This window comes from Jaculus jaculus, chromosome 8, assembly GCF_020740685.1.
Source record: "Jaculus jaculus isolate mJacJac1 chromosome 8, mJacJac1.mat.Y.cur, whole genome shotgun sequence".
In the NCBI taxonomy this organism is placed as follows: domain Eukaryota; kingdom Metazoa; phylum Chordata; class Mammalia; order Rodentia; family Dipodidae; genus Jaculus; species Jaculus jaculus.
The window spans coordinates 35,655,049-35,680,304 of record NC_059109.1 but is presented as its reverse complement, the minus strand read 5'-3'; the positions used below and the strand labels follow the sequence as shown (position 1 = coordinate 35,680,304).

At 39.3% G+C, this 25,256-nt stretch overlaps 1 protein-coding gene across 1 annotated transcript in view; it reads left to right on the top strand.

Moving 5' to 3' along the window:
- The window catches only part of Aqr (aquarius intron-binding spliceosomal factor), a 105,448-nt gene extending 81,578 nt beyond the window's left edge, over positions 1-23,870 (top strand). Inside the window, exons 31-35 of the mRNA XM_004668183.2 lie at positions 488-658; positions 5,944-6,029; positions 10,045-10,219; positions 12,039-12,152; positions 23,335-23,870. Coding sequence (XP_004668240.1) covers positions 488-658; positions 5,944-6,029; positions 10,045-10,219; positions 12,039-12,152; positions 23,335-23,628 — 840 coding nt within the window. The 3' untranslated portion in view covers positions 23,629-23,870. The remainder of the gene's footprint in view (positions 1-487; positions 659-5,943; positions 6,030-10,044; positions 10,220-12,038; positions 12,153-23,334) is intronic.
- Positions 23,871-25,256: the final 1,386 nt, after the last annotated feature.

Below are 25,256 nucleotides of genomic sequence, written 5' to 3'. Positions count from 1 at the left end.
TCATATAAGTGGCAACAGTAAGAAGCCTGAGAAATAAACAAGACTGTAAAAGTTGACTTTAATATTGCTAGGTTACCATGCAGTCAAACTGGATATTTTATAGGCTTCTGGAATAAACTGCTCTTTCCCTTTCCATTAAAATTTATTTCCATTATTGTAATTGTAGTTCATTGTACGGAGTATTGTTGGTATGTATCATGATTATTATGGTGCCAGGGATGTTACACTTTTGAGTTGGCAACTTTAATGGCTATGCCACATATTACAAATATGTTGCAGATATCAGGATTTTATCAGTATTTACCTACAACAAGGTAGTTCCTCAGTTTTGCTGAAAGGCCTCATTTGTCCAGGTTATTAACATTTCACCTAAGGTGGACTCCAAATAAATAGATAAGTAGGTGGACAGGCAGAGCATTTTCTTTATGAAACTGAAACAAAAGAAAATAAAAACACGCATCTGACTGCTTGCACGTTCACATTGCAGAACCTTGGAGAGGCAGAGTACGTAGTAGCACTCTTCATGTACATGTGCTTGCTTGGCTACCCTGCGGACAAGATCAGCATCCTCACAACATACAATGGGCAAAAGCATCTGATTCGAGACATCATCAATAGGCGATGTGGGAATAATCCATTGATTGGAAGGCCAAATAAGGTAATTTTATTTAGTCATATTATTTTGGCAAGAACAAAAGGTTCAGGTTTGCTATAATATATTTTCTACTTTTGTCTCCTTGCTGTTCTGCTTAAGATATATGAAAATACAAAATAATAGGAACCATGAGTTTCACTTTTTTCTTTTTTTTTTTCTTTCTTTTTTATTTATTCATTTTTTATTAAGCTGAAACTTGGTATGGATACATCATGTTTTGGTACCATCATTTCCCTTCTCCCTGCCTCCACTACACTGAGTGGCATTGCTGGTATTCACCACAAAGTTGTGAGTTATGCATTGTGAAAGTAACAGTCAGTCAGTATGGGTGGGGACCAGTGTTTCTAGATATTCCATCCCAACCTGTGGCTCTTACATTATTTCTGCCCCCTCTTCCACAAAATTCCCTGAGCCTTGTTGGTTGTGCTTTACATTTACTTCAGTGCTGAGTTTTAGCAGCTTCTGAATTTTTGCTTTGGAACATTTTGAGTATCATCGTCTGTCTCTATCACCCTGGTCAGGTAGTCAGGCTAGCCATGGAACCAGCACACTTGCTCATCTCGCCAGTTGCATCAGTGATACATCTTGTGCATTACAGTATATTGTCAAAATTAAGAACATGGGAGCTGGACGTGGTGGCGCATGCCTTTAATCCCAGCATTTGGGAGGCAGAGGTAGGAGGATCACTGTGAGTTCGAGGCCACCCTGAGACTCCATAGTGAATTCCAAGTCAGCCTGGGCTAGAGTGAGACCCTACCTCGAAAAAAAAAGAAAAAAAAATTAAGAAGCTGTCATAAGCATTGAGCTTATTTAAATTTCACACGATATACATACTAACAGATAGCATATGCGAGTGTGTGTCTCTCTGTAATTTTATCACATGTGTATCTTCACATTTGTATCACCTGCTTAGAATTTTTAAAAAATTACCTGTGTTGCTGTGTAAAAATAAGAACAATATCTTCAACTTATTGGTGCTTACTTAGAAAACACAGATGCTAGTTACATAATCTGCTGTTATGGAACTAGGAAAAGAAGACAAGGAGAAACTCACCAGCATTTATTGTTATTTGATTTGGCCATCCTTTCTGGAGTAGGTGAAATTTCATAGTTGTTTTAATTTCCATTTCCCTAATGGTTAAGGATGTTGAATATTTTCTTAGGTGAGTTCAGCCATTTCCTAGGCTACTGGGGTATTGCTCAGGAAGTCTTTCTCCACTCCTATATAGTGGAGAATTCCTCTATTTTTTTTCATCCAGTAGTTTGAGAATTCTAGGTCTTATATTGAGGTCTTTAATCCATTTGGAGTTGAGTTTTGTGAATGATGAGAAGAGTGTGTCTAGTTTCATTTTTCTACATGTGGTTATCCAATTTTCCAGCACCATGTGTTGAAGGGGCTGTCTTTTCTCTAGTGTATGTTGTTGGCTCCTTTGTCAAAGATCAAGTAGCTATGGATACTTCAACTAAGAGCTGGGTCTTTAATTCTGTCCTATTGGTCTATGTGTTTGTTCTTATGCTGGTTATTAATTTGGGATCTCTCTGTCTTTATTAAGAAGGTATTTAGTGCTATGAATTTTGCCCTTGGGACTCCCTTCATTTTGACTTATAAGTTTGGTACGTTGTGTTTACATTTGCATTGTTCTAAATTTTTACAATATTTTTTATTTCTTCTATAACACATTCATTGTTTAGTAGTGTATTGTTCTGTTTCCAGGAGCTTGTATAGTTTCTGCTATCTCTCTTCTTAATTTCTACCTTTAACACACTGTGTTCTGATGTGGTGTCGGAAGTTATGACAATTTTCCTGAATTTATGGAGGCATGCTTCATGCCCTAATAAATGATTTGTTTTGGAGAAGGCTCCATGGGCTGCTGAGAAGAACATGTATTCTGTAAAACTGGGGTGGAATTTCTGTAGATGTCTCTTAGGTTTAGGTTTAAACTATAATTTTGTTAGGCTCTGTTATTTCCCTGTTGCTGTTGCTTGTATGATCTGTCTATTGATGATAGTGGGGTATTGAGGTCCCCTACAATTATGGTATTGGATATATTTCTGCTTTGTTGTCAAGTAGGTTTTGTTTTATAAAATGTAGTGCACTTGTTTTGGGTACATATAGGTTTATGATTGTGATGTTCTCTTGTTGGATCATTCCCTTGATGAGCAAAAAAGTGGCCTTTCTTTTCTTTCTCTTTTTTAATGAGAGAATTGGCACACCAGGACCACTAGCCACTGCGTTCAAACTCCAGACACATGTGTCACCTAGTATACATGCATGACCTTGTGCATGTGTCACATTGTATATCTGGTTTACATGGGATCTAGGGAGATGGAATGGGTCCTTAGGCTTTGCAAGCTAGCACCGTAACCACTAAGTCATTTCCCCAGCCCTTTGTTCTTTTTGATTACTTTTGGTTTGAAGTCTATTTTGTCAGATACTAGTATAGCCACACCTGCTGGTTTCTTATTTCTATTGGCTTGAAAAATCATTTATACTTTCACTCTGAAGAGGTATTTATATTTAGTGGTGAGGTGGGTTTCCTTTTTTTAAAAAAGGATTTTATTTATTTATTTGTTTGAGAGAAGAAGAGGAAGAGGCAGCAAGAAAGAGAGAATGGGTGTGCCAGGGCCTCCAGCCTCTGCAAAGGAACTCCAGATGCATGCACCCCCTTGTGCATCTGGCTTGCATGGGTCCTGGGGAATCAGACTGGGTCCTTAGGCTTCACAGGCAAACACCTTAACCACTAAGCCATTTACCCAGCCTGATTTGGGTTTCTTAAAGACAGCAGATAGGTCCATTTTTCTGATCCACCCTCTTAACTTCTGTATTTTATGAGTGAGTTAAGACTATTAATATTTAAGGTTAGAGGGAGGTTGGATTTAATCCTTGTCATGTTGGAGGCTCTATAGGGTATGATATTTTCTTGGGTTTTGTCCATTTTCATGCCTACACTAGTTTTGATTATTGTGTTTTTCCTCTTGTAAGCTCGTGAGGGTGTGGTTTGACTGTTCAGTGTGGAGAATTCCCTGAAGTGTTCTTTGTAGGTTTGACTTTGTGTTCTTACAGTCATAGAGCTTGAGGGTTATTAGTCTGGCCCACTAGATGTTCACAGCTCACTGTTGCTGCTGTTGCCCTGCTGCTGATGTATAAAGATGTAAGCCTGTAGCCTTCTTTGCCATACTTTTCCAAAATAAACCCATTCTTCCCATAAGCTGCTTCTGGTCAGGTGTTCTGTCCTAACATTTTAAAGGCAACTACTATTCTTGGTCCCAGGAGTTTGAGGCCAACCCAGGCAATGCACCAAGACCCTTTCTCAAAATGGGGGGTGGGGGTAGAATAAAGCATGTTAACCTGGAACAGACAAATATATTTTGTTACAAATTTAAAAATACTTAATGAAGTAGTCATTTCTATAAGGAAAGGCTCCAAAATAGAGATATGTTAGCATTCTGAAAGAGTGAAATATGACATGGAAGAAAATCATCCCAGGCATGAAACAAAATTGAGAGAAATGCATGCAAAGAGGAACAAACACCCTAGTCTATTCCATTAGGGATGCAGAGCATGAAAAGTAGAAACTAAAAACTTTGAAATATGCATAGTCAAGAAATAGCCTCGAGTTCTCATAAGAAGAAGAAAGCAAGGTGGTTCCAAGGTTGGCTTGTAAGATAGCTTGGTGGAACCATGGGCCAAGGTTCACGTCATCCTTCTGCCCAGCCATTTTCAGTTCAGTTCTGCATGACTATGTTTTATTTCAGCATTTCATTATCTCTGACAATTCTTATAAAAGTCACTTTAGAGCCTGGGAGATGAATCAGTGGGTAAAGCTCTTGCCTCACAAGTATGATGACCTGAGTTTGGATCCCTAGAGCACACGTAAGAGCTGGATAGTACTGGGGCTTCTGTAATCCCAGTGTGTTTACAATGAGTAGGAAGTTGGAGTTAGGAGAATTACACAGAAGCTTGCACATCTTAGCAAAATGAACGAGAGACCCTGCCTCAAACAAGATGGAAGGCAAAGACCTACCCCTAAAGTTGTCCTCGGAGCATTCACATAAGCACAGACATCTCTCTTACACACACACACACACACACAGAGTCATTGTGAAAATAGGTAAACCAATATTAAATGGTCAATTGAACTGACCTCCAAATAGCATAAATAAATAAGGTGCTCCTCCCTCAAACGCTTTTACCATCATTAGTTCACTCTCAGCAATGAAAACGTGTCCATAAGTAATTGTACATAGAATATTCAATGCAACTTTATTCAAAATACCATCAAATTGAAAGGAACTCAAATGCCCATGAACAGGTCTACATTTGCTAATGGAAGACTGTCTACTCAAGAGCCAGGCAGAATGAACATCTCATGTACAAAACACACAGAAAGGGTCTCAGAAGAGTTGTATCAATCAAGTGAAAGAAACCAGATATAAGAGAGTCCACACTTTACCATTCTGTAACTGGCAAAAATTATTTGTGACAGAAAGTAGATCACTGGCTGCCTAGGGCTGGGTTTATGTGGATTTGATTACAGCGTGGCTTGAGGTGCTAGAAACTGTTATTATGATGATGACTTTGCAGGAGTATATGTTGTCAAAATTCACCAAATTGCACACTTAAATTGAGTACATTCTATTGTATATAAATTATACCACTGTGAAGTTAGCACTTTTTTAAATTAAGTATTTTCCAGACTTCTTAAAGGTACAGGGACCATAAATTTTGGTTTATATAGGAAATACAATATACTTTTTGTTGAATTGTTAGAAAAGTGATAAAGGCCTAAGTGCTAAAATTACTGGATGAAACCTGAATGAGCCTCCCTATACAAACATATACTTTCTACTTGAATACAAAGTACTATGATCTTTTTTTCTTCATGGAAATGCTTTGGACAAATACTAGAGGCATATGTTGTATAAGTGAGCCTACTAAGTACTTTTGAGTATTAAACAGAGTACCCATTTATATCCACTTATAATATGGATATAGTCCCTGCCTTCATGAAGCTTCACAGTCTGGTGGGGAAGATCTTGAGTTCCAAAACTAGTTCCTTAATATTAAGCACAAATGAATAAAAGTGCTATCAGTGTGAAAAACACAAGGACATGATCCAACCTGGTAATTAACTGAGGTTTATTTAATTAATAGTGCTCATTAACCTGTCCTTGCTATTCCAAGAGCATATTTCTTTTGGAATTTTAAAGATACTTGTTTCTAGCTCATTATGTAAATATTCTTATTGTGCTTTTGAAAATAACCATATTCACCATTTTTCTCCTAGGTGACTACTGTTGATAGATTTCAAGGCCAACAGAATGATTATATCCTTCTTTCTCTGGTACGAACCAGGGCAGTGGGCCATCTGAGGTGCGTGGAAAAACATTTTCATGCTGTTGAACTTTGCCATCTATTTCAGTTAACTGTCAACAATTTTCTATTGTGCCAACTTGTAGTGCCTTTTGTTGGAATATGACATCAGTTTCCTTGTGTGGTTTATCAGTACTGGTGCTACTGAATAATTACTCTTGAATGTTTTAGGATTTTAGCTTTTTTATTCTTCAGTTACGTACTGGGAGAGATTTTATGATTAAAAATCACAAGTAGCCTACTTTACTGTCTGCTAGAAACTATCAGAAATCAAAGGACATAAAATGGCATAAAGTTTCTTAGAGTAAAGTTTGTCGTCATGTGGAGTTTTTGATTTTTTTTAAACACACAATCTTTCAGCCTCAGTATTAAAGGATAAAGGAGCCATTTGTTCTCCGAGGATTAAGAATTGTCAAAACAAACAGTAATCTATTTTTATCATTTATTGTGATGTATTTATGCACTAGAGATTTATGGGAATAATATCTTCTTATTACAAAGCAGCCGTTTGGGCTTTTATAAATCTTCATCTCATGACTTACCAGCAAAACTATCTGGAGAGTTCCTTATATTAATTTATTTGGAGAATATAAAAAGGAAATTCCCCAAGCATTCATAACTTGTTATTAAGTCAAGATCTATGAGCTTCACTCCAAGACCAGCTGCTGTTAGGCAGATAACTCTTATGTGAGCAAGTAGAGATACATTGTTTTAAGGAATTGTTGCAAAATGATGGCCTTCTAAAGTAATGATTTTTTCTTAGTTACTGAAGAGACAAGCATATATTTCAGTCATCTTCACATTTCCAAAAAGCAGTTCTTATCATCACTAGCATCTCTAACTACCATCTAGTTTGCCACCAATATGGTTTAAGTAATTAAAACCTCTCAACTAAATGTGAATACGTGAATGCTGTTGTTTCTGCTCCCTTCCTTCTTTCTTTTCAATATTTTGCTTTTTAAAAATTCCAGTGATGTTTTGTCTGAGGAGATGGCTTAGCAGTTAAAGCCACTTGCTGTAAAGCCAGCTGGCCTAGAGTTCAATTCCTGAGCACCCATGTAAAGCCAGAAGCAAATTGGCAGACACAGCTGGAGTTTACTTCCAGCAAGATTCCCTGGCATGCCCATGTGGGTGCATGCATACACACACACATATGTGCAAATAAATTTTTAATGCCACCTACTTGAGTTCTACACTGGTACCTGTCTTTGCGTAATGTTTTTTAAAACTTATAGTGCTTATAAATAAAGAGTTTAAAGAGAACCTGATTTCTCTATCACTATGCATATCAAAGCTTTATATACAAAATCACTTTTATCCAAAAATAAAATCTTGTGCATTTCCCAAATTTCTTCTGGAAAGTACATCCATCTTTTTCATGAGCCAATCATAGTGGTGTTAGGGCAGTGCAGGGCTGTGTCAGTTTAATGATTACTTATGATAAGTAGAAAAACACTGACGTTTCAGTACACTAAGGAAACCTGCCTACTTTTTGGAAGGGAGCCATGTGTGGGGGAATATAAGGTAGGGTGTACATGTGTGCTAGTACATGTACCCCAGATGTACGTGGCACACTGTGGAGACCAGAGTACTTCCCTGTATTGATTTCGCTTCCACTTACTTCCTTGAGACAATTTCTCACTGAACATGTTGCTACCATGTTTTCATTCAAACTGTCTGACTAGCAGGCTCCAACAATCCTCTAGCCACTCTCTACCTCATTTCCAGGAGTGAGGTTACAGGTGTGTATGGACACAGCTGCCTTTCTATGTGGGTGGTAGGAATCAAACTGAAGACCATCTCAAGCCCTCATAATTGCGTATCAAGCCCTCTCGCCTACTGAGCCATCTTTCCAGCCCCTTCTTTCTTTTATGTTTTTCACAGGTGTGTGTGGCATATGCACGTGTATAGGCTAATGCAGTGCCCCATACGCTTGCTGTCACACCACGTCTCCCTTCATCATTCACCAGCCTGCTTTTTCCTTAGCAGCTCTCACTTAATCTGGAGCTTGCTGTGCAAGAGCCCCAGAAATTCTCCAGTCTCCACTCCCTGCTGGACAGGGCTTACAGATGTATGTGGCCTCTACCAGTTGTTTACATGTGTTCTAGAAATTTAAGCTTAGATGGTCTCAGACCCTCATGCTTATGTAGCACGTGCATTTAACCATTGAGCCATCTCTAGCCCCATTTTTAATTACTTTGTTGAGATGCAATTCATATATTATACAGTTCACCTATTTTAAGCATATGGTGACTTTTATTGTTTTTAGAGAATTACACAGCTATGTATTCAACCAATTTTAGAAGTGTTATAATTGCCAGGCATGGTGGCACATGCCTTTAATCCCAGCACTTGGGAGGCACAGGTAGGAGGATCTCCATAAGTTCTTGGCCACCCTGAGGCTACATAGTGAATTTCAGGTCAGCCTGGGCTACAGTGAGATCCTACCTTGGAAAACAAAATAAATAAATAAATAAAATAAAGAAGTGTTATAATTATTAGCTAGCACACTCCTTCCATCCTCACCAAGCCCTCGGCAATGACTGGGCTTCTGCCTATGGAGATTTGCCTATTTTGGACATGTGTACCCATGGCATCATATAATGGCTTTTGTGACTGGTTGCTATAACCTAATGTATTCAAGGGCCATTAATATTGGTTGTATCAATATGTTCTTTTTTTAGATTTTATTTATTTTTTTTTTTTAGAGTAACAGACAGAGAGAGAATGGGCTTGCCAGGACCTCCAGCCACTGAAAACGAACTCCAGATGCATGTGCTACCTTGTGCATCTGGCTTACGTGGGTCCTGGGGAATTGAGCCTTGAACCTGAGTCCTTAGGCTTCACAGGCAAGCCCTTAATTGCTAAGCCATCTCTCCAGCCCAGTATGTTCTTTTTGTATGTAACTTTTAAAGGAATTGCCCATGTCCAGAGCTAGACATGAACTGTATAACTTCTCCAGAGTATTCTCTTCTCATACCATTTTGAACTAAAGTGCCTGCATAGTTCTTTTACCCACACATTGTTGTTATTCAGAGTGAACTGCTCAAGTGATTGGGTCCTGGATTATCAATTTCAGTTCCAACAACCTGTTTTTGGATCATGTCATCAGTTTAGAAGCTATAGGAACCATGCATTTCTGGTCCTGTTTCCCCCCCCCCCCCCCCCCCATTCATTTTTCTGATCTCCAGTTTATTTGGGCAGCCTAGATAGCAACAGAAATGCTTATTGACATGTTAAGAGACAAGTCAGTTGTGTCTGTCAAAGTGCTGGTTTAGTTGTGTAAGAGCTATTCCTAAATGAATTTTTCCTAGAGTCTAATTTACTTGAGAGAGAAATACTACAAATAAATGAATGATTAATCAGTGGGCACATTAGGTCCTCTTTCCAATGCAAATAAACTACAGACACATGCACTACTTTGTGTGCCTGGCTTTGCATGGGTGCTAGGGAATTGAACTCAGGCTGGTAGGCTCTGCACTGCAAGTATGTACCTTTAACTGCTGAGCCATCTCCCAGACCCTGTGTTAGCTTCTTAATATATAGTAATATAATGTCTGTGATATCTGCCCTCATGGAGTTTAGAATCCATTATAAGACAATTAAATTACCTGAGAATATACCCTTACTTAATGGTACCACCAGTTTTATGTCATCTTTTATGTTTAGTGATGTCAGTTGCCTGCTTTATGTTTATTAAGTTTTTAAGAAGTTTGTATTGCTATAGCTTAACAAGACTAGTTAGTGAGATATGTAAAACATGGAAAAAATAGGCTGTGGAGCTAGAGAGATGGCTTAGTGGTTAAGGTGCTTGCCTACAAAGTCTTAACAACCCAGCGTTGCACAAAGTGGTACATGCATCTGGAGTTCGTTTGCAGTGGCTAGACGCCCTTGCATGCCCATTTTCTCTGTCTCTATCTCTCTCTGCTTGCAAATAAATAAATACTTTAAATAAATAGGCTGCATATATGTTACTAGTCTTGGAATTGCTAATTGTTTTGTTTGTTTCCCAAAGGGATGTTCGTCGCTTGGTGGTGGCCATGTCAAGAGCCAGACTTGGTCTTTATATCTTCGCTAGAGTATCCCTCTTCCAAAACTGTTTTGAACTGACTCCTGCTTTCAGCCAACTCACAGCCCGCCCGTTACATTTGCATATAATTCCAACAGAACCTTTCCCAACCTCTAGAAAGGTAGGTCTCCTCTTGTAATAGAGCAGCATTCCCCATAGTTGGCCAGTGGAATTCTCACAGGTGAGACTTCAGCAAGGAATAGAATGTTCCTTAAACTGAACAATTGAATTAAGTTTTCTGTTTTAAAAATAACATTAGCTAACATTTTGGGGGAACTTACTATGTAAACACAGGCTGTCTGACTCCAGAGTTGCTGCTACCAATCTTTGTGCGATAGCTCCTCTCTGCAGCGTTTCAGTAATGAGAAGAGCACTATAGCTTAGTTCTGAAGAAGCTTGCATTTCAGGGATGGGGAGGAGAACACATACCACTTCCCAAAGACTCACAAGTGCCACTAGTTCTTACTCGCTCTTGTTTTATCCCACTGGCACTTGCATCTAAAGCATACGCTATATTGCTGTTTATTGGGTGAGTTTCTTTTTTTTTTTTTAGTGAAAGGAGCAGATAATCGATTACTTACTTGATTTTTGTACAGCAAACTATATATAGATTTGGAGATGTTTACTTTTTTCAGTAGATGAAATGCCCTGGCAGACCATTTAGTTTTGAATAAAATTGTTTTAAATGGTCCTGGCATATTTCTTGTTTATAGAACAAACAAGATATAATATCTGTGTATTTGATAATAGTGCTAAGTATTTTTCTTTAATGGCATTTTCATAGGCTGGTGTTTTAACGAAATGCTTCTATGGAAAATGAAAGTAGGGTGGAAGAAGATAGTGGAATGGGGGCGGTCACAAAAAGTCTTGAGAGCCACACACTGCATCGGGACACAGTCCTGTAGCTCTTTGCTTCAGTCCTTTGTGTATTTATTTATTTATTAAAATATTTTATTTGTGTATTTATTTAAGAGAGGGAAAAAGGCAGATAGAGAGAGAATGGGCACACCAGGGCTTCCAGCCACTGCAAACAAACTCCAGATAAATGTACCACCTGTACATCTGGCTTACATTGGTCCTGGGGAATTGAACTGAGGTCCTTTGGCTTCACAGGCAAGCGCCTTAACCACACAGCCCTCTCTCCATACCCATTATGTATTTATTATTAAATAATTACTGGAAGGTAGACTCCTTCTTAGTTTTGTTATGTTAATGGCTTTCTGAATTGATCTCTATAATATTTAAGGGTGAACCTTTATATTTTATTAATCACTACAAATAGAAAAGCTGTTAATCTTCATTCTAGATCACTTTAAGAGAAGTACAAAATTTAGGTTATATTCATTTGCTTTATATTTTATACTGCTAGAACAATCGCCCTCAAAACCTGTTTCCTAAGAATCATCTAATTCTACCCAAGACCTATAGAATATGAGTCTCAGGAGGGCTACAGCACAGGTATCTGCACCTTGCCCGTGTCTCAGTAGTTAAGAGATACTCCAAAGCCAAAAAGAGAAATGAGAATTTGAGTATCTACCTCCATAATTAATGTTCTTCATGCTTAATATAATAAAAAATCACAAATAATAACATTGTTAATGCTTTCTTCCTGTAATATCTATGAACTATTTTGGAGTATATACAGTCTTGGAAATTGCTGCTTTAGACCATGTTCATTTATTTCTTGTATTCCTATGATTATTTCTTGTTCATTCTTAGTATTAGTTAACAAACCAAAACTCTTACTTCACCTACCAACCCAAAATTGTATTAGAACCTAATGACTCGACTCTCCTTGGCTCTGGCTTTTCTGGATGTACATGAATCAATGCATGAAGCACATCTTGGACTTTGTATAGCACTTGGATTTGTTGTCCTTATATTGAAATGTTAGTTGCTAGGGTTTTTCAACAGAAACTTCACTTTCTCTTTTCTTCTAGAATGGAGAAAGACCACCTCACGAAGTGCAGATCATAAAGAACATGCCCCAGATGGCAAACTTTGTGTACAACATGTACATGCATTTGATCCAGACTACACATCATTATCATCAGGTATGTGTGCTTAGAATTGACTCCAGTCTTTCCAGCTGTAGAAAGACATTCTTGCAGAAAGAATCTCTAAACTAATTACTTATGGTAAGCCTATAGTAGATGATGTCATTACAGCATTCGTGCTTTTTAAAAAAAAAACATACATACATAAAATTTGGCATACATAGCATAAACAGGCTGGGATTGTAGCTTATCTGACAGACTGACTACTTAGTGTGCCTGAAGCCCTGGGTTCCGTCCCACGCATGTTGGCATATACCTGTAATCTCAGTACTTGGGGGGTAGAGGCAGAAGTGTCAGAAGTTCAACATCATCTGAAGCTACACAGTGAGTTTGACAGTCTACTACACATATTCAAAATAAGAAGTTCAGCGCCCTTTGTACATATCATGTGTGTGTACCCACGACACTGTTATCCCAATCTACATATCCATTGTCCTCAGATGTTTCCTTCATCATTTTGAAATCTCTTCATTATCCTTCAGCAGTCTCCTTTACACTTGTCCTAAGGCAACAAGAGTTGACTTGCTGTCATTGTTAAATAGTCTGTATGTAGGTCATTCATGTTGCACTTGATCAGTAGCCTCTACCTTTTGACTATTCACTTGTTGGTAAACATTTTGATTGTTTCAAGTGTGGATATTATAAGCAAAGTTACTATGAGTATTCATATGCAAGTCTTTGCACTGTCTTGTGGGTTTACACTTAGGACTAAAATGGCTGAGTACTCTTATTACAAACATGGTTGACTTTTGAAGAAGCTACTGGCCTGATTTTCAAAGTTGGTTCCACTTTATACTCCACCAGTATAAGAGTGTGGTTACTGTGTGTGATAGGTATGACATGAGTTTAGTATGTTTGGTTTTTGTATTTCCCTCATTCTCAATTGATCATCTTTTACCATGGCTGTTTCCCATGTATATCTTTTTCTGGGGATGCACCTGTTCCCATCTCTTTTTTTATTTTTATTTTTTTTGGGGGGGGGGTGTTGAGATAGGGTCTCACTCTGGTTCAGGCTGATCTGGAATTCACTATGTAGCCTCAGGGTGGCCTCGAACTAATGGTGATCCGACTACCTCTGCCTCCCGAGTGCTGGAATTAAAGGCACGCGCCACCACACCTGGCTGTGTTCCCATATCTTTTTATTCAACTGGGTTGTAGGTTTTATTAAAATAGAACTTTGTGGGGTTTTGTTTAATATTCTGACTACAAATATCAGTCCATGACATGTTTTGCACATCTTTTTTCCTCCACTGTGATGTGTTATTCTTTATAAGTGGCTTTTATGGGTTGATTTGTTTGTTTATGTGATTTTCAGTCAGGGTCTCAGTGTAGCCTAGGCTGACTAGAACTTACTCAGTAACTCAGGTTGGCCTTGAACTCACAGAGATCCTCCTATCTCAGCCTCCCAAGTGCTAGGATTAACATAATAAGCCATCATGTTCAGGGGAAGTTTTAAATTTCAGTGTCACTCTACTATAGTTCATCCTTTTTATGTTCTAAAAATCCTTAGTTTAACCTAAAGTTAACAGTTTCTTTCCAGCAGTTGTATAAACTTTAACATTTATATACAGGATATATTTTGAGTTTTCTTTTTTTTCCTTTTGGCATTTAGTTCATTTGCACATGGATACCAAATTGTTTCAGTTCTATTTCCTGAATGTACTCTTTTCCTTTAATCTACTTATTTTTAAGATTTGGACATATTTAGTATGTAAACAACACATGTTGGTACCATCCTTTCCCTGCCCCTTTTTTGAAAAGGCCTTCCTTGTTGGGGATGCAAGATTAATCCCATGGGGATTGTGGGTCATCCATTATGGGGAGGGAGAGGCAGTGTCTCTGTACAGAATATCCCAACTTGTGGCTCTAACAATCTTTCCACCCCCTCTTCTGCAAAATTCCCTGAGCCATGCTGGGAGAGTTTTAAGTCTCTTTCCATGATGAACCACTTATCAACCTCTGGATCTCTAGGTGTTGAGTGTCCTCAGTATCTATCTCCAGCACTCTTACTTATTTCCATAATTCCTCTGTGGTTTCAGCTTGTGCCTGGGGTGGAGTGCACTTGGGTCCTTTATCTCCTCAGGTCCAGCTCCCGTCTGAAAAAGAGAAGCAGATTCTCCAACAGAGAATAAAGTCAGCACCAGTTAAACGGGATAAACATTATTAACTTTGAGAGAATTAAAAGGGTGTAGACCCTCTTATAGTCTAAGGTTAGTGGATGCTTGACAATGGAAAGCAAAATCACTGTCTGGATAGGATTCTGACTTGTTTCCCAGTTCCAGATAAGGTTTCCTTTCCACAGAACAGACCTTTTAGCCATTCCAAGAGCAGTTGGTTACCACCATGGCTGTATGTCACTACTTTATCACGTCAAGTTGTTTGCTTCTGAGTCACTTAGACTTTGAGTTGCTTGGACAGATGTTGGCCACTTTCCCCCAGTAGCTCATGTAACACCTTCCAGGACTAGATGGGCTAATTGTTTGAGGACTGGCTCTCTTCTGGATTCCAACTAGGTCTGTCTATGGTCCATCCATGTGGACAGCATATGGTGTCTTCAGCAGTAGGATCTTAACATTAACCTCTGGTAGGTAATCAAGTGTTCTGACAGAAGTTTGTCTTGTTTGTTTTGGTAGACCTAGTAGGTATCTCTGATCAACAGCTCATTGTGAATGTAGACAACATCCTGGTACAGGGAATTACAGGCCAGTACCAAGGGGAAAGAAAAAAATAAAAAGACAGAGAAGAAAGAAAAACAGGAGAAACTTAAGGTTAGGTTTTATCTCACCTTCTTCAATTGATATGCTCCCCCTAAGGTCATCTTGAGGGTTCCACCTTTTAGTCTGACTTCCAGGATATAGGATTCTATGGTACCAGTTCAACTTGGGTTCGGTTTTTGTTGTTGTTGTTGTTGTTTTATTTGAGAGTGACACACAAAAGAGAAGGAGGCAGATAGAGGGAGAGAGAATGGGCATGCCAGGGCCTGCCTCCAGTCACTGCAAACGAATTCCAGATGTGTGTGCCCCCTTGTGCATCTGGCTAACATGGGTCCTGAGGAATCAAGCCTTGAACCGGGGCCCTAAGGCTTCACAAGAAAGTGCTTAACCACTAAGCCATCTCTCCAGCCCTTGGGTTCAGTTTTGTGTCTTTCCCATCCCTTCTCTTCCCCAAGACCTACCCTCCCAGTTGTCCAAGCCTCAAGATGCCATTTAGTTATGTCAGCAACTCGGGCTGATCCAGGTTAGAAACTGCAGATGAGTGAGATCCTGTTACAGTTGTCTTTCTGTGACTGTGTGAGTTCACTTAGAATGATCTGTTCCAATTTCAACCATTTTTCTACAAATTTCAATGTGTTATTTTTTCTTACTGCTGAGTAGAATTCCATCATGTAGATAGACCCCATCTTGGTTATCCATTCATACAATGATGGCTACCTGGGTTGATTCCAGTTTTTAGCTATTATGAATTGAGCACCCATAAACATTTTTGAACAAATATCTCTGAACTGAGATGTGTAGCTTTTAGGGTAAATGCCCAGTAAGGGTCTGATGAACATGTAACTCCATGTTCATCCTTTCAGGAGTCTCCATATTGATTTCCACAGTGGTTGTACCAGCTTACATTCCCACCAACATTGAATGAGTGTTCCTATTTCTCCACAGCCTCATCAACATTTGTTTGCATATGATTTTTTAATGTTTGCTAACCTTATTGGGGTAAGGTGGAATCTCATAGTTATTTTAATTGTTTGTTTTTTTTTTTTTTTCTAAATGTGTAGGGTTGTAGAACATTTTAAATGTGTGTTAGCCATTTGTAATTCTTCCTCTGAGAACTCCCTATTTATTTCTATGCCCCACTTTTGGAGTGGATTGTTTGATATTTTTATTTAGTTTTTTGGGTTCTATGTAGATTCTAGATATTAGGTTTCTGTCAGTGGTATACCCGGCAAAGATTTTCTTCCATTCAATGGATAATCTATTGGCTCTGCTTATGGTGTGTTTGTGCAAAATCTTTTTAGCTTCATGAGATCCCATTGGTTGGGTGCTTGTTTAACTTCTTTGGTTACTAGGATTTTAAGTCTTTTCCTAGTCCTGAACTCTGGAGAATGCCTCCTATTTTTTGTTACAGTAGTTGAAGAGTCGTAGGTCTATAGTGTGTGTGTGTGTGTGTGTGTGTGTGTGTGTGTGTGTGTGTATGGAAAGAGAGAGAGGTCATTAATCCATTTGGACTTGATTTTTGTATATGGCAAAATGAGTAGGTCTAATTTCATTTTTCTATGTATAGTCATCCAAATTGTCCAACACCATTTGTTGAAGATGCTGTCTTTTCTCCAGTCTACATTATTGGCACCTTTATCAAAGATCAAGCAACTATAGTTACTTGACCTAAGGTCTGGGTCTTCAATTGTATTTCACTGGTCTATGTTTCTGTTTTTATTCCAGTACCATGCTGTTTTTGTCACTATGGCTTTGTAATATAGGTTTAGATAAGGTATGGTGATACTGTCAGAGGGTGTGTGTGTGTGTGTGTGTGTTTGCTGAAGATATGTTTGGATATCCAAAGCCTTCTTCCATTCCATATGAATTTTGAGATCATTTTTTCAATCTCTGTGAAGAATGATGTTGGTGTTTTTATTGGTAGTGTGTTAAATCTTTATATTGCTTTTGGTAGAATTGCCATTTTCACAATATTAATTCTACCTATCCAGGAGCATGGGAGGTCTTTCCACCTTCTCAAATTCAAGCCCTCCTTTGTTTCTTTCTTGAGTGTTTTTATATTTTCATTATGTAGGTTTTTCGCATCCTTGGTTAGTGCTATTCTGAAGTATTTAAATTTTTTGTTGCTATTGAAAATAGGACAGGCTCACTGATTTCTTTCTCTGTATATTTGTCCTTTGCATATAGAAAAGCTACTGATCTTTTTGTATTGATTTTATATCCTGCCACTTTGCTGATTTTATCACATCTAGAAGTTTTGAGATGGCGACTTTTGCATCATTTACATATAGGATCATGTCATCTACAAATAGGGCTAACTTGACTTTTTCCTTTCCAATTTGAATCCCTTTTCTTCCTCTTGTCATATTGCTTGGCCTAGTACTTCTAGCACTATGCTGAAGAGCAGTGGTGAGAGTGTGCACCACTGTCTTGTCCTGATCTCAGTGGGAACTCCTTAGGTTTCTCCCCATTCAGTATAATTTGGGCTTTGGGAGCTTTATATATAGCCTTTTTTGTGTTGAGATATAAACCCTCCATGCCTATTCTTTCCAGTGTTTTTTTGTTTGTTTTTATTTATTTATTTGAGAGTGATAGAGAAAGAGGCAGATTTTGTTGTATCTCCGGTTTTGGTACTTTGTGATGCTTGCTTCCTGAAAGGAATCAGGAAGGGGCTAGAGAGATGGCTTAGTAGTTAAGGCATTTGCCTGCAAAGCCAAAGGATCATGGTTCGATTCTCCAGGACCCATGTAAGCCAGATACACAAGGGGGCGCATGCATCTGGAGTTTGTTTGCAGTGGCTGGAGGACCTGGCATACCCATTCTCTCTCTCTCCCCCTCTCAAATAAATAAATTATATATGTATGTGTATGGGTGTGTGTGTGTATACACACACCCATACACATACACATAATACATATATGCATACAAACATACATACATACATACATACATACATACATACATACATACATACGTGTGTGTGTGAATCAATGAATCAGGAAGGAGTCCCTGGTCTCCAATTATGTGGAACAGTTTGAGAAAAATTGGTTTTAGTTCTTCAATGAAGGTCTGATAGAATTCAGCTGAGAAGCCATCCAGTCCTGGACTTTTCTTTTTGGTGAGGTTTTTTTAATTACCTTTTCAATCTCCACGGATGTGATAGGTTTGTTTAGGAGATTAATCTGCTCTGGGGTTAGGTTGGGTAGGTGGTATGTGTCTAGGAATTCATCCCTTTCTTCCAGATCATTTAATTTTGTGGAGTAGAGGTTTTGGAAGTATGCCCTCATTATTCTTCCAGTTTCATTGATGTTTGTTGTGATCTCTCATTTCTCATTTTATTAATTTGAGACTTGTCTTTTTCTTGCTTGATCAATTTGGCCAGGGGTTTATCAGTCTTGTTTATTTTATTTATTTATTTATTTATTTTCAGAGAACCAGGTCTTCATTGTATCGATTTTTTAAATTGTTTTCTTAGTTTCCAGCTCATTAATTTCTGCTCTAATCTTGATTATTTTTTTTTCCATCTGAAGCTCTTTGAGTTGGATTCTTCTTGTTTTTCCAGCACCATTAGGTGGACAGTCAAGTTACTGATTTCTGACTCTCTTGTCTTTGTAATGAAGGCATTTAGGGCTGTGAGTTTTCCCCTTACGACTTCCTTCACTGATTCCCATAAGTTTTGGTAGGTTGTGTTTTCATTATCATTCAATTCTAGGAATTTTACAATTTCATTTTGGATTTCTTCTATGACCCACTCATTGTTTAAAAGTATGTTGTTTAGTCTCCAGTAGCTGATGGAATTCTTGATGTCTCTCTTGTTGTTAATTTCTAGCTTTAAAGCATTGTGATCTGACATGATGCAGGAAGGTTAGATATCTGTTAGGTCTAGTCGATCTATGATGTTGTTGAGCTCTATTATTACCCTATTGATTTTCTGCTGGGATGATCTGTCTATTAATGATAGCAGAATATTTGCCGCGGACTGACTCTCGGGGAGATCAGGACCGAGGGAGAACAAGGGCGAAGGCTCAAGGAGAACTCGGGATTCGGCGAGGAAATGACAGACACACACACTCTAGGTAGAATATGCTGCTGCAATTTACTGAAGGTTTCATGAAGATTTTATATAGATTGAACAGAGAAACTTAGCAAGCCAACAAGTGATCTCAGAAATCATTAATCTAAACAATCTTGAGTATTGTTCTATTGTAAGCATACATGTAATGTTGATCAGGCAGGAACTGTACCCATTTTTTAAGAAGGGCGTCTTGTATCATTGACCACAACATTATACAAACAGAAACTAGGTGTAAGGTGAATAACAGGTTACTTATTTCTTATACCCCAAGGACTGTATAAACACCAAGGCTTACGCTTCCTTGTTAAGCATTCCCGTAAATGGAAGAGAATGCCATAGCCTCCTTTTTACTTCATAATTTACCCATCTATTACCGAATTCATCATATCCTCCCTCATAGGGGAGTGGAACTAAGTAGATTCCAGCTCTAGGAGTCCACCATCTGCCCTTGATCAAGTACTGAACATATCCCCCAGGAAGTTTCCTGGTGGGAATGTCTAAGTTTTGTAACTCCTTTTCTGCAGAACTGTCATGTTTCTTATGAACACTACCGATCAACATTTCTACTTTCATATTCTCAGGCTCAGTATCGTTCTCAAACATCATAAGCTGTTTTTACTTTACATCATCTAAAAACTGTTCTAGAGTTAATTTTTTATTCCTAGTAGAGTTATACATTCTCTCCATTGCCCTAATCATAGGAGGGGCACATTCAATACTTAGATTGTTTCTTGTACTCTGATTGCGTGCATGATTACTAATAAGTGTTGAATTAGCTGTTCTTAGACAAACAGCTAGAAGAAAGCAGGAAAGAAACAGCATTGGCGCCAGCAATTAGGTCGTCGTGACTTCATGGGCAGCAGGAACCTTTACAGTAACCGACTGCCAAGGGGTCACCGGGGGCATCCCTCCGAGGAGTGCTGGCCCTCTGTCCTCAGCTCTCTTCCAGTGCAGAAGCATTTCTGCTTGCTACACAGGCGAGGTCGCCGTGGACGTAGCAAATATTGAGTCTCCAGCTATGATGGTTGGTGTTTATTTCTGTTTTATTATTGAGTCGATTTTGTTTTATGAGCTGTGGTGCCCCTGTGTTTGACATATGTATTTATGATTGTGATATACTCATGTTGGTTCATTCCCTTGATGAGAAAGAAGTGGCCTTTTTTGTCCTTTTTGATTACATTTAGTTTGAAGTCTGTTTTATCAGATATTAATATAACAATCCCCACTTGTTTTTTATTTCCATATGCTTGGAATATCATTTTCTAAGCTTTCACCCTGAGGAAGTATATCTTTAGTGGTGAGGTGGGTTTCTTGAAGACAAAAGATAAAGGGGCCCAGTTTGTTGATCCTTCCTGTGATAACCTATGTCTTTTGATGGGTGAGTTAAGACCATTAATTATTTAAGGTTAGTTCTGTGAGGTTTGAATTAATCCCTGCCATGATGAGGTGTTTTATGGGGTTTGGTGCTTTCTTGTGTTATATATCCTTTTGAGCCTGGTCTACTTTGGTATTATGATCTTCTTGTTGGCTCTTGAGATTGGTTGGTTGACTGCTCTGTGTGGAGTGTTCCCTGCAGTATTCACAAAGTTTGGCTTTGTGTTCATATAATCATAAAGTTGACTTTTTTCATGGAAAGTTTTTCTTTCACCATCTATTATGAGGGATATTTTTACTGGGTAAAGTAGCTTGGGTTGGAAGCCATAGTTTTTCAGACTTTGAATTGTTCGATTCCATTCCTGGTGGCTTTCAGGGTGTCCATTGAGAAATCTGGTGTAATTGTGATGGGATTGCCTTTGTTTGTTGTGAAGTGCTTCTCTCTTGCTGCTTTTAGCGCTTTCTCTTTCTTTTCAGTGTTAAGAGTTTTTAACTATGATGTGTCTTGGAGAGTTTCTTTGGTCCTGTCAGTTTGCTGTTCTGTGGGCTTCTTGTATCTGGATGGGCCTCTCTTTTGTGAGATTCAGAAAATTTCCTTCAGTAATTTTGCTGAATATGTCCTCTATGCCTGTGGTCTGGATTTCTTCTCCTTCTGGTATACCAGTGATCTGGATGTTTTGCTGTTTTCGGGTATCCCACAGATCCCTCATACTCTGTTCGCTTCATTTTTTGAACTTGGGAAAGTTTTTGGTCTGTGGATCAGTTTCTTCTGTCTTATCTTCCAGATCAGATGTTCTGTCTTTTACATGAATAACTCTGTTTGTTAGTGGGTTTAGAGAGGTTTTTATAATTTCTATTTGATTTTTGTTTTCTGTTGTGCTATTTTGCATTGTGTCCATCTCTTTTTTGAGGTACAATTTCGAGTTCTGGTTTTCTTGATGCTTCCTATAGTTTATTCTTGCATTTGATTAAGTCTTCAATAAGCTTAATCAACCGGTTGTTGGAATCTTCCATTTCTTGATTTACCTTTAATTTATTCATATCTCTTTGGAGGGTTCTAACATTTTCTTCAATCAAGTTAAGCCCACTGTCGAAAGCTGAACGCTTAGGAGACAATTCTGTTCAATTTCATTGATATGATTGTTGGTTCTTTGATAGCTTGCTCCAAGTGCAGCAGTTTTGGTTTTTTAGTCAGGGTCTCATTGGTGGTGTGTCTTCATTATGGGAGTGAATGTCTGTATATTTCTCTATGATTTCATTGGAGGCTTCCATTGTAGGACTAGGCATCCTTGCTTTCTTAGTTTTCTGACTTTCGTTGGCTTTTTGGCATTGTTTTTTACCCATTTTAGGAAGACTCTTGAGGAGGAAGCAAGTTTTTGTCCTTTGGCCCTTGCACCCTCTGACTCAGGTGAACAGGGATGTTGGTAGCTAGTGACCAGTCAGGATACCAGAGCAAAAGGCCTGATTCCACAGCTCACACAGGAACCAGGCCTCCCCAAGTAAGGTACAATGGGACCTACCAGGACCAGCGTCCTGGGAGGAGCAAGGGAACAGGGATCTGCCTGCATCGTGCAGCTCCCTCCAGTACACAGACCAGCATGTGCAACCCGAACTGGGGAGATGGGAGAATCCCAGAAACAGGAGTCTGCTACACCAGCCTACACACTGTCTACGCAACGAACTCAGACTAGGGAAGTGGGAGGAGCCCAGAAACGGGTCTGGAATAGTCACTCCAAACCACCATGTCCACCCCCACACACACTGTCTGTGCAAGGAACTCAGACCGAGGAGCTCAATCTACTTTTGATCTTAGTCAAAAAATAAATAAAAAAAAGAGGGCTGGAGAGGCTGCTTAGTGGTTAACATGCTTGCCTGCAGAGCCTTAAGACCCATGTTCGACTCCCCAGATCCCATGTAAGCCAGTCATACAATGCATAAAGGTGGTGCATGTATCTGGAGTTCAGTTGCAGTGGCTGGAGGCCCTAGTGCACTAATTCATTCTTCTCTGTTTCAAAAAAAGTATTAATTTTTTTTAAAGCCAGTCAGTGGGGCTTGCTGCAAAAAAAAGAGAAAAGAATGACTGTCCACTCCATTCCATCTTTGCACATGTCTTTCCCTTCACCATCACCACGCAACTTAATTACAGTGGCTTTGGAGGAAATAAATCTTGAAATCAAACAACAGTGCTTTAAGTGTGTTCTTTGTCTAATTGGCCTTTTTTAGTCACTTTGTCCATTTTTATAACAAATTGGTCAGTTAAAATATTGTCATTCCTCCCTCTTCCCTCCCCTTCCCTGCTGCCCCAAAGCACACTATAAATTTAAATAGGATGGTTTAGGACTGGAATTGTTTGGAAACAATTTGGGGCAAATCAACACTTTAACAATATTGTGTCTTTCTTTCCATGAATATTGTATGTCTCCCTTTGTTCAGATGTGCGTTGAATGCTTACTGTTATTTTTAGTGCTACTTAAAAAGTGTTTATAAGTCTCCATCTAAGTAAACAGAATCCATGAGGAGTGAATCTACGCTTCATTCCATACTGCTACAGTATAGGTGCCAGGCTCAAAGCTGCTCCATTTGTCAAAGCCTTGAGCTCCACTCTTCTTCCCTCCCTCTCTCCCTCTCCTCCATGGCCTGGTCTTAAAGATTGGCTCTTTGCCACCTCTTACAGGGCTCTGTCAATGAAGTTCACCTTTGAGTTGGTATGGCTGTCCGGTATGGCTTAGTCAGCCATTGTGATTTCCTAGAAGCATTGCAGAAAGTTCCTTTACTCAAAAATCCAATAGCTTTTCATGTTGTTTTCATCAGTGTGTGACATGTAGGCATATTCTTTAGCATTAGCAGAACCCAGGCCATTGTTATTTGAGGTTGAATGTGTAATATAGAATGGCCAGCAGTGTTTTGGAAGAAGTGTAACAGAAACGGTATGTTAAGATGATACAATGCGAGCATTCATCTTTTATAAGCCACCGTGTTCTTTTCCCTTGAGCTCATTGGTACACCTTTTTATCAGACCTTCTTACAGCTGCCGCCTGCCATGGTGGAAGAAGGCGAAGAAGTTCAGAGCCAAGAAGCAGAATTGGAAGCAGAAGAGGAGGCCATGTCTGCTCAAGCCGACATCATCCCCAGTCCAGCAGATTCTAGCCTCAGTCAAGAGACTCCAGCCTGTCAGCCTGACACCTCCCCGGGTGACACTGAGACTGCCCCTGGTCAGACAGAAGACGCTGCTGCTCCATGTGAGCTCACGGCCGCGTCAGCAGTGACCATAGCTCAGGATGCTGCAGCTGCCCCAGCAGAGGCCAAGTAGTGTAGCTGGAGCCTTCCTTAGTCATTTCATTTCTAGTGTGAGCAAGGTTACTTTTGTATTTCATGCTCACATGTACTATTTTAACTGGCTTCCTTGTTTTGTATATATTTTCAAATTTTGTATGTATATGAACAATTTGTTTCACTTGTTCAATGAGAAGAGCAAATAGCCATTCTGTTGGTACTGTGATTACTGAGTATATGTAATCATGCCTGCATTAAAAGAGTTTTCTGTAAAATACAGAAGACACAATTCGTGTTTTTAGTGAACATCTCTAGTAAAGAAAGGACATGATACACCGGGATTAACCCTAATGCTTCTGAACAGGTGTCCAAGTTGGGTAGCAAATTATTTCTTCTGCCATACAATCAGATGCTCAAGGTCTGTCGCCTGTTGTGTCTCACGTTTCTTTGTGTGAGGACATAGTCACTGGGAAAGGTCCCTGTCTACCAAAGAATGCACGTATCTTCTCTGGAATCCGAAAATGTTCTAGACTCACGTACAGTCAGTGTTTATTCTTAGGGATCATGTCAGGCCTAGTGAATCAGAGCCTCACAGACAGGCATGTCAGTCACGCAAGCACAGTGCCAGATAAGGCTGGTGACTCGGAACCAGGCCAGGTTTCATTATCCAGCTAAGCAGGATGAAGTCAAAGGGCTCTGGCCAGGAAGCGGAACCCAAGTTTGCATCGTAGAGTGATGAGAATTAACTCTTGGGTTCAGGGTGGAAGTACCCTTATGCAAAAGTTTTGAGTTTTGTGCCTGTACAAAAGGCACATGCATTTAGACCTTGTTATACAAGTGTGGTTAAGAAACCGGCAGCATTTGTGTATTGAAGTTTCTGAGAAATTTGGGCTCCCTGTGAATCTAAATCCATGTTTCAGTCAAGTCCTCAAATGACTGTGATGCATTTTGTGGTTTGGACAGCACTATGATGACTGCACTGTCCTCACAGATGAGTTTCCATGCTAGGACTAACAGTGGGTGTGACTAATGTTTTCTGACAAGTGACCTCTTCCAGTAAGGACTCTAGGCATGGTGGCCAGAGAAGAAAAAGGAGCTGTTTATGTACGTGGGAGGCAGAAATTGCTCACTGCTTATCTCCATTTGCTGATTGGCCAACAGGATCACTTCCTCAATGTCCCCTCCAGTGTGTCCAGTGATTTGACCATGTCCAAGGAACTTTGAAGAAAGGATTGCACACTTCCATTGAGATCCTTGATAGCTTAACTTATAAGGAAATTAAACTCAGAAAGTCAAGTCAGTTATATTTTGAGTGACAAGTGTTTCTTTAGCTACCAGGCTCTGGTGGATGTGATTCACATACAAAGTGCCTTACTGCAACAGAGCACTATGGAAATGTTGATTGAGGATGAAGGGAGTGCCTGCCATATTATCAGACGGAGGGCTAAGCCAGATCATCAGTTACCTAATGTGGTTGAAGAATCTGAAGGCAGGTGTGGGGGTATGTGCACGGGGAACAGCACCCTGGCATGACTTTCATTTTGAAAATTTGGTTATCGGAGAGTGCAAGAAGCTTTTCTGTGTTCTCATGTTTCCTGGAAAAGATTAAGTGGCTTTTTTTCCCTCCACTCTAGGGATGTGAAGTATAGTATGATCCCTGCAACG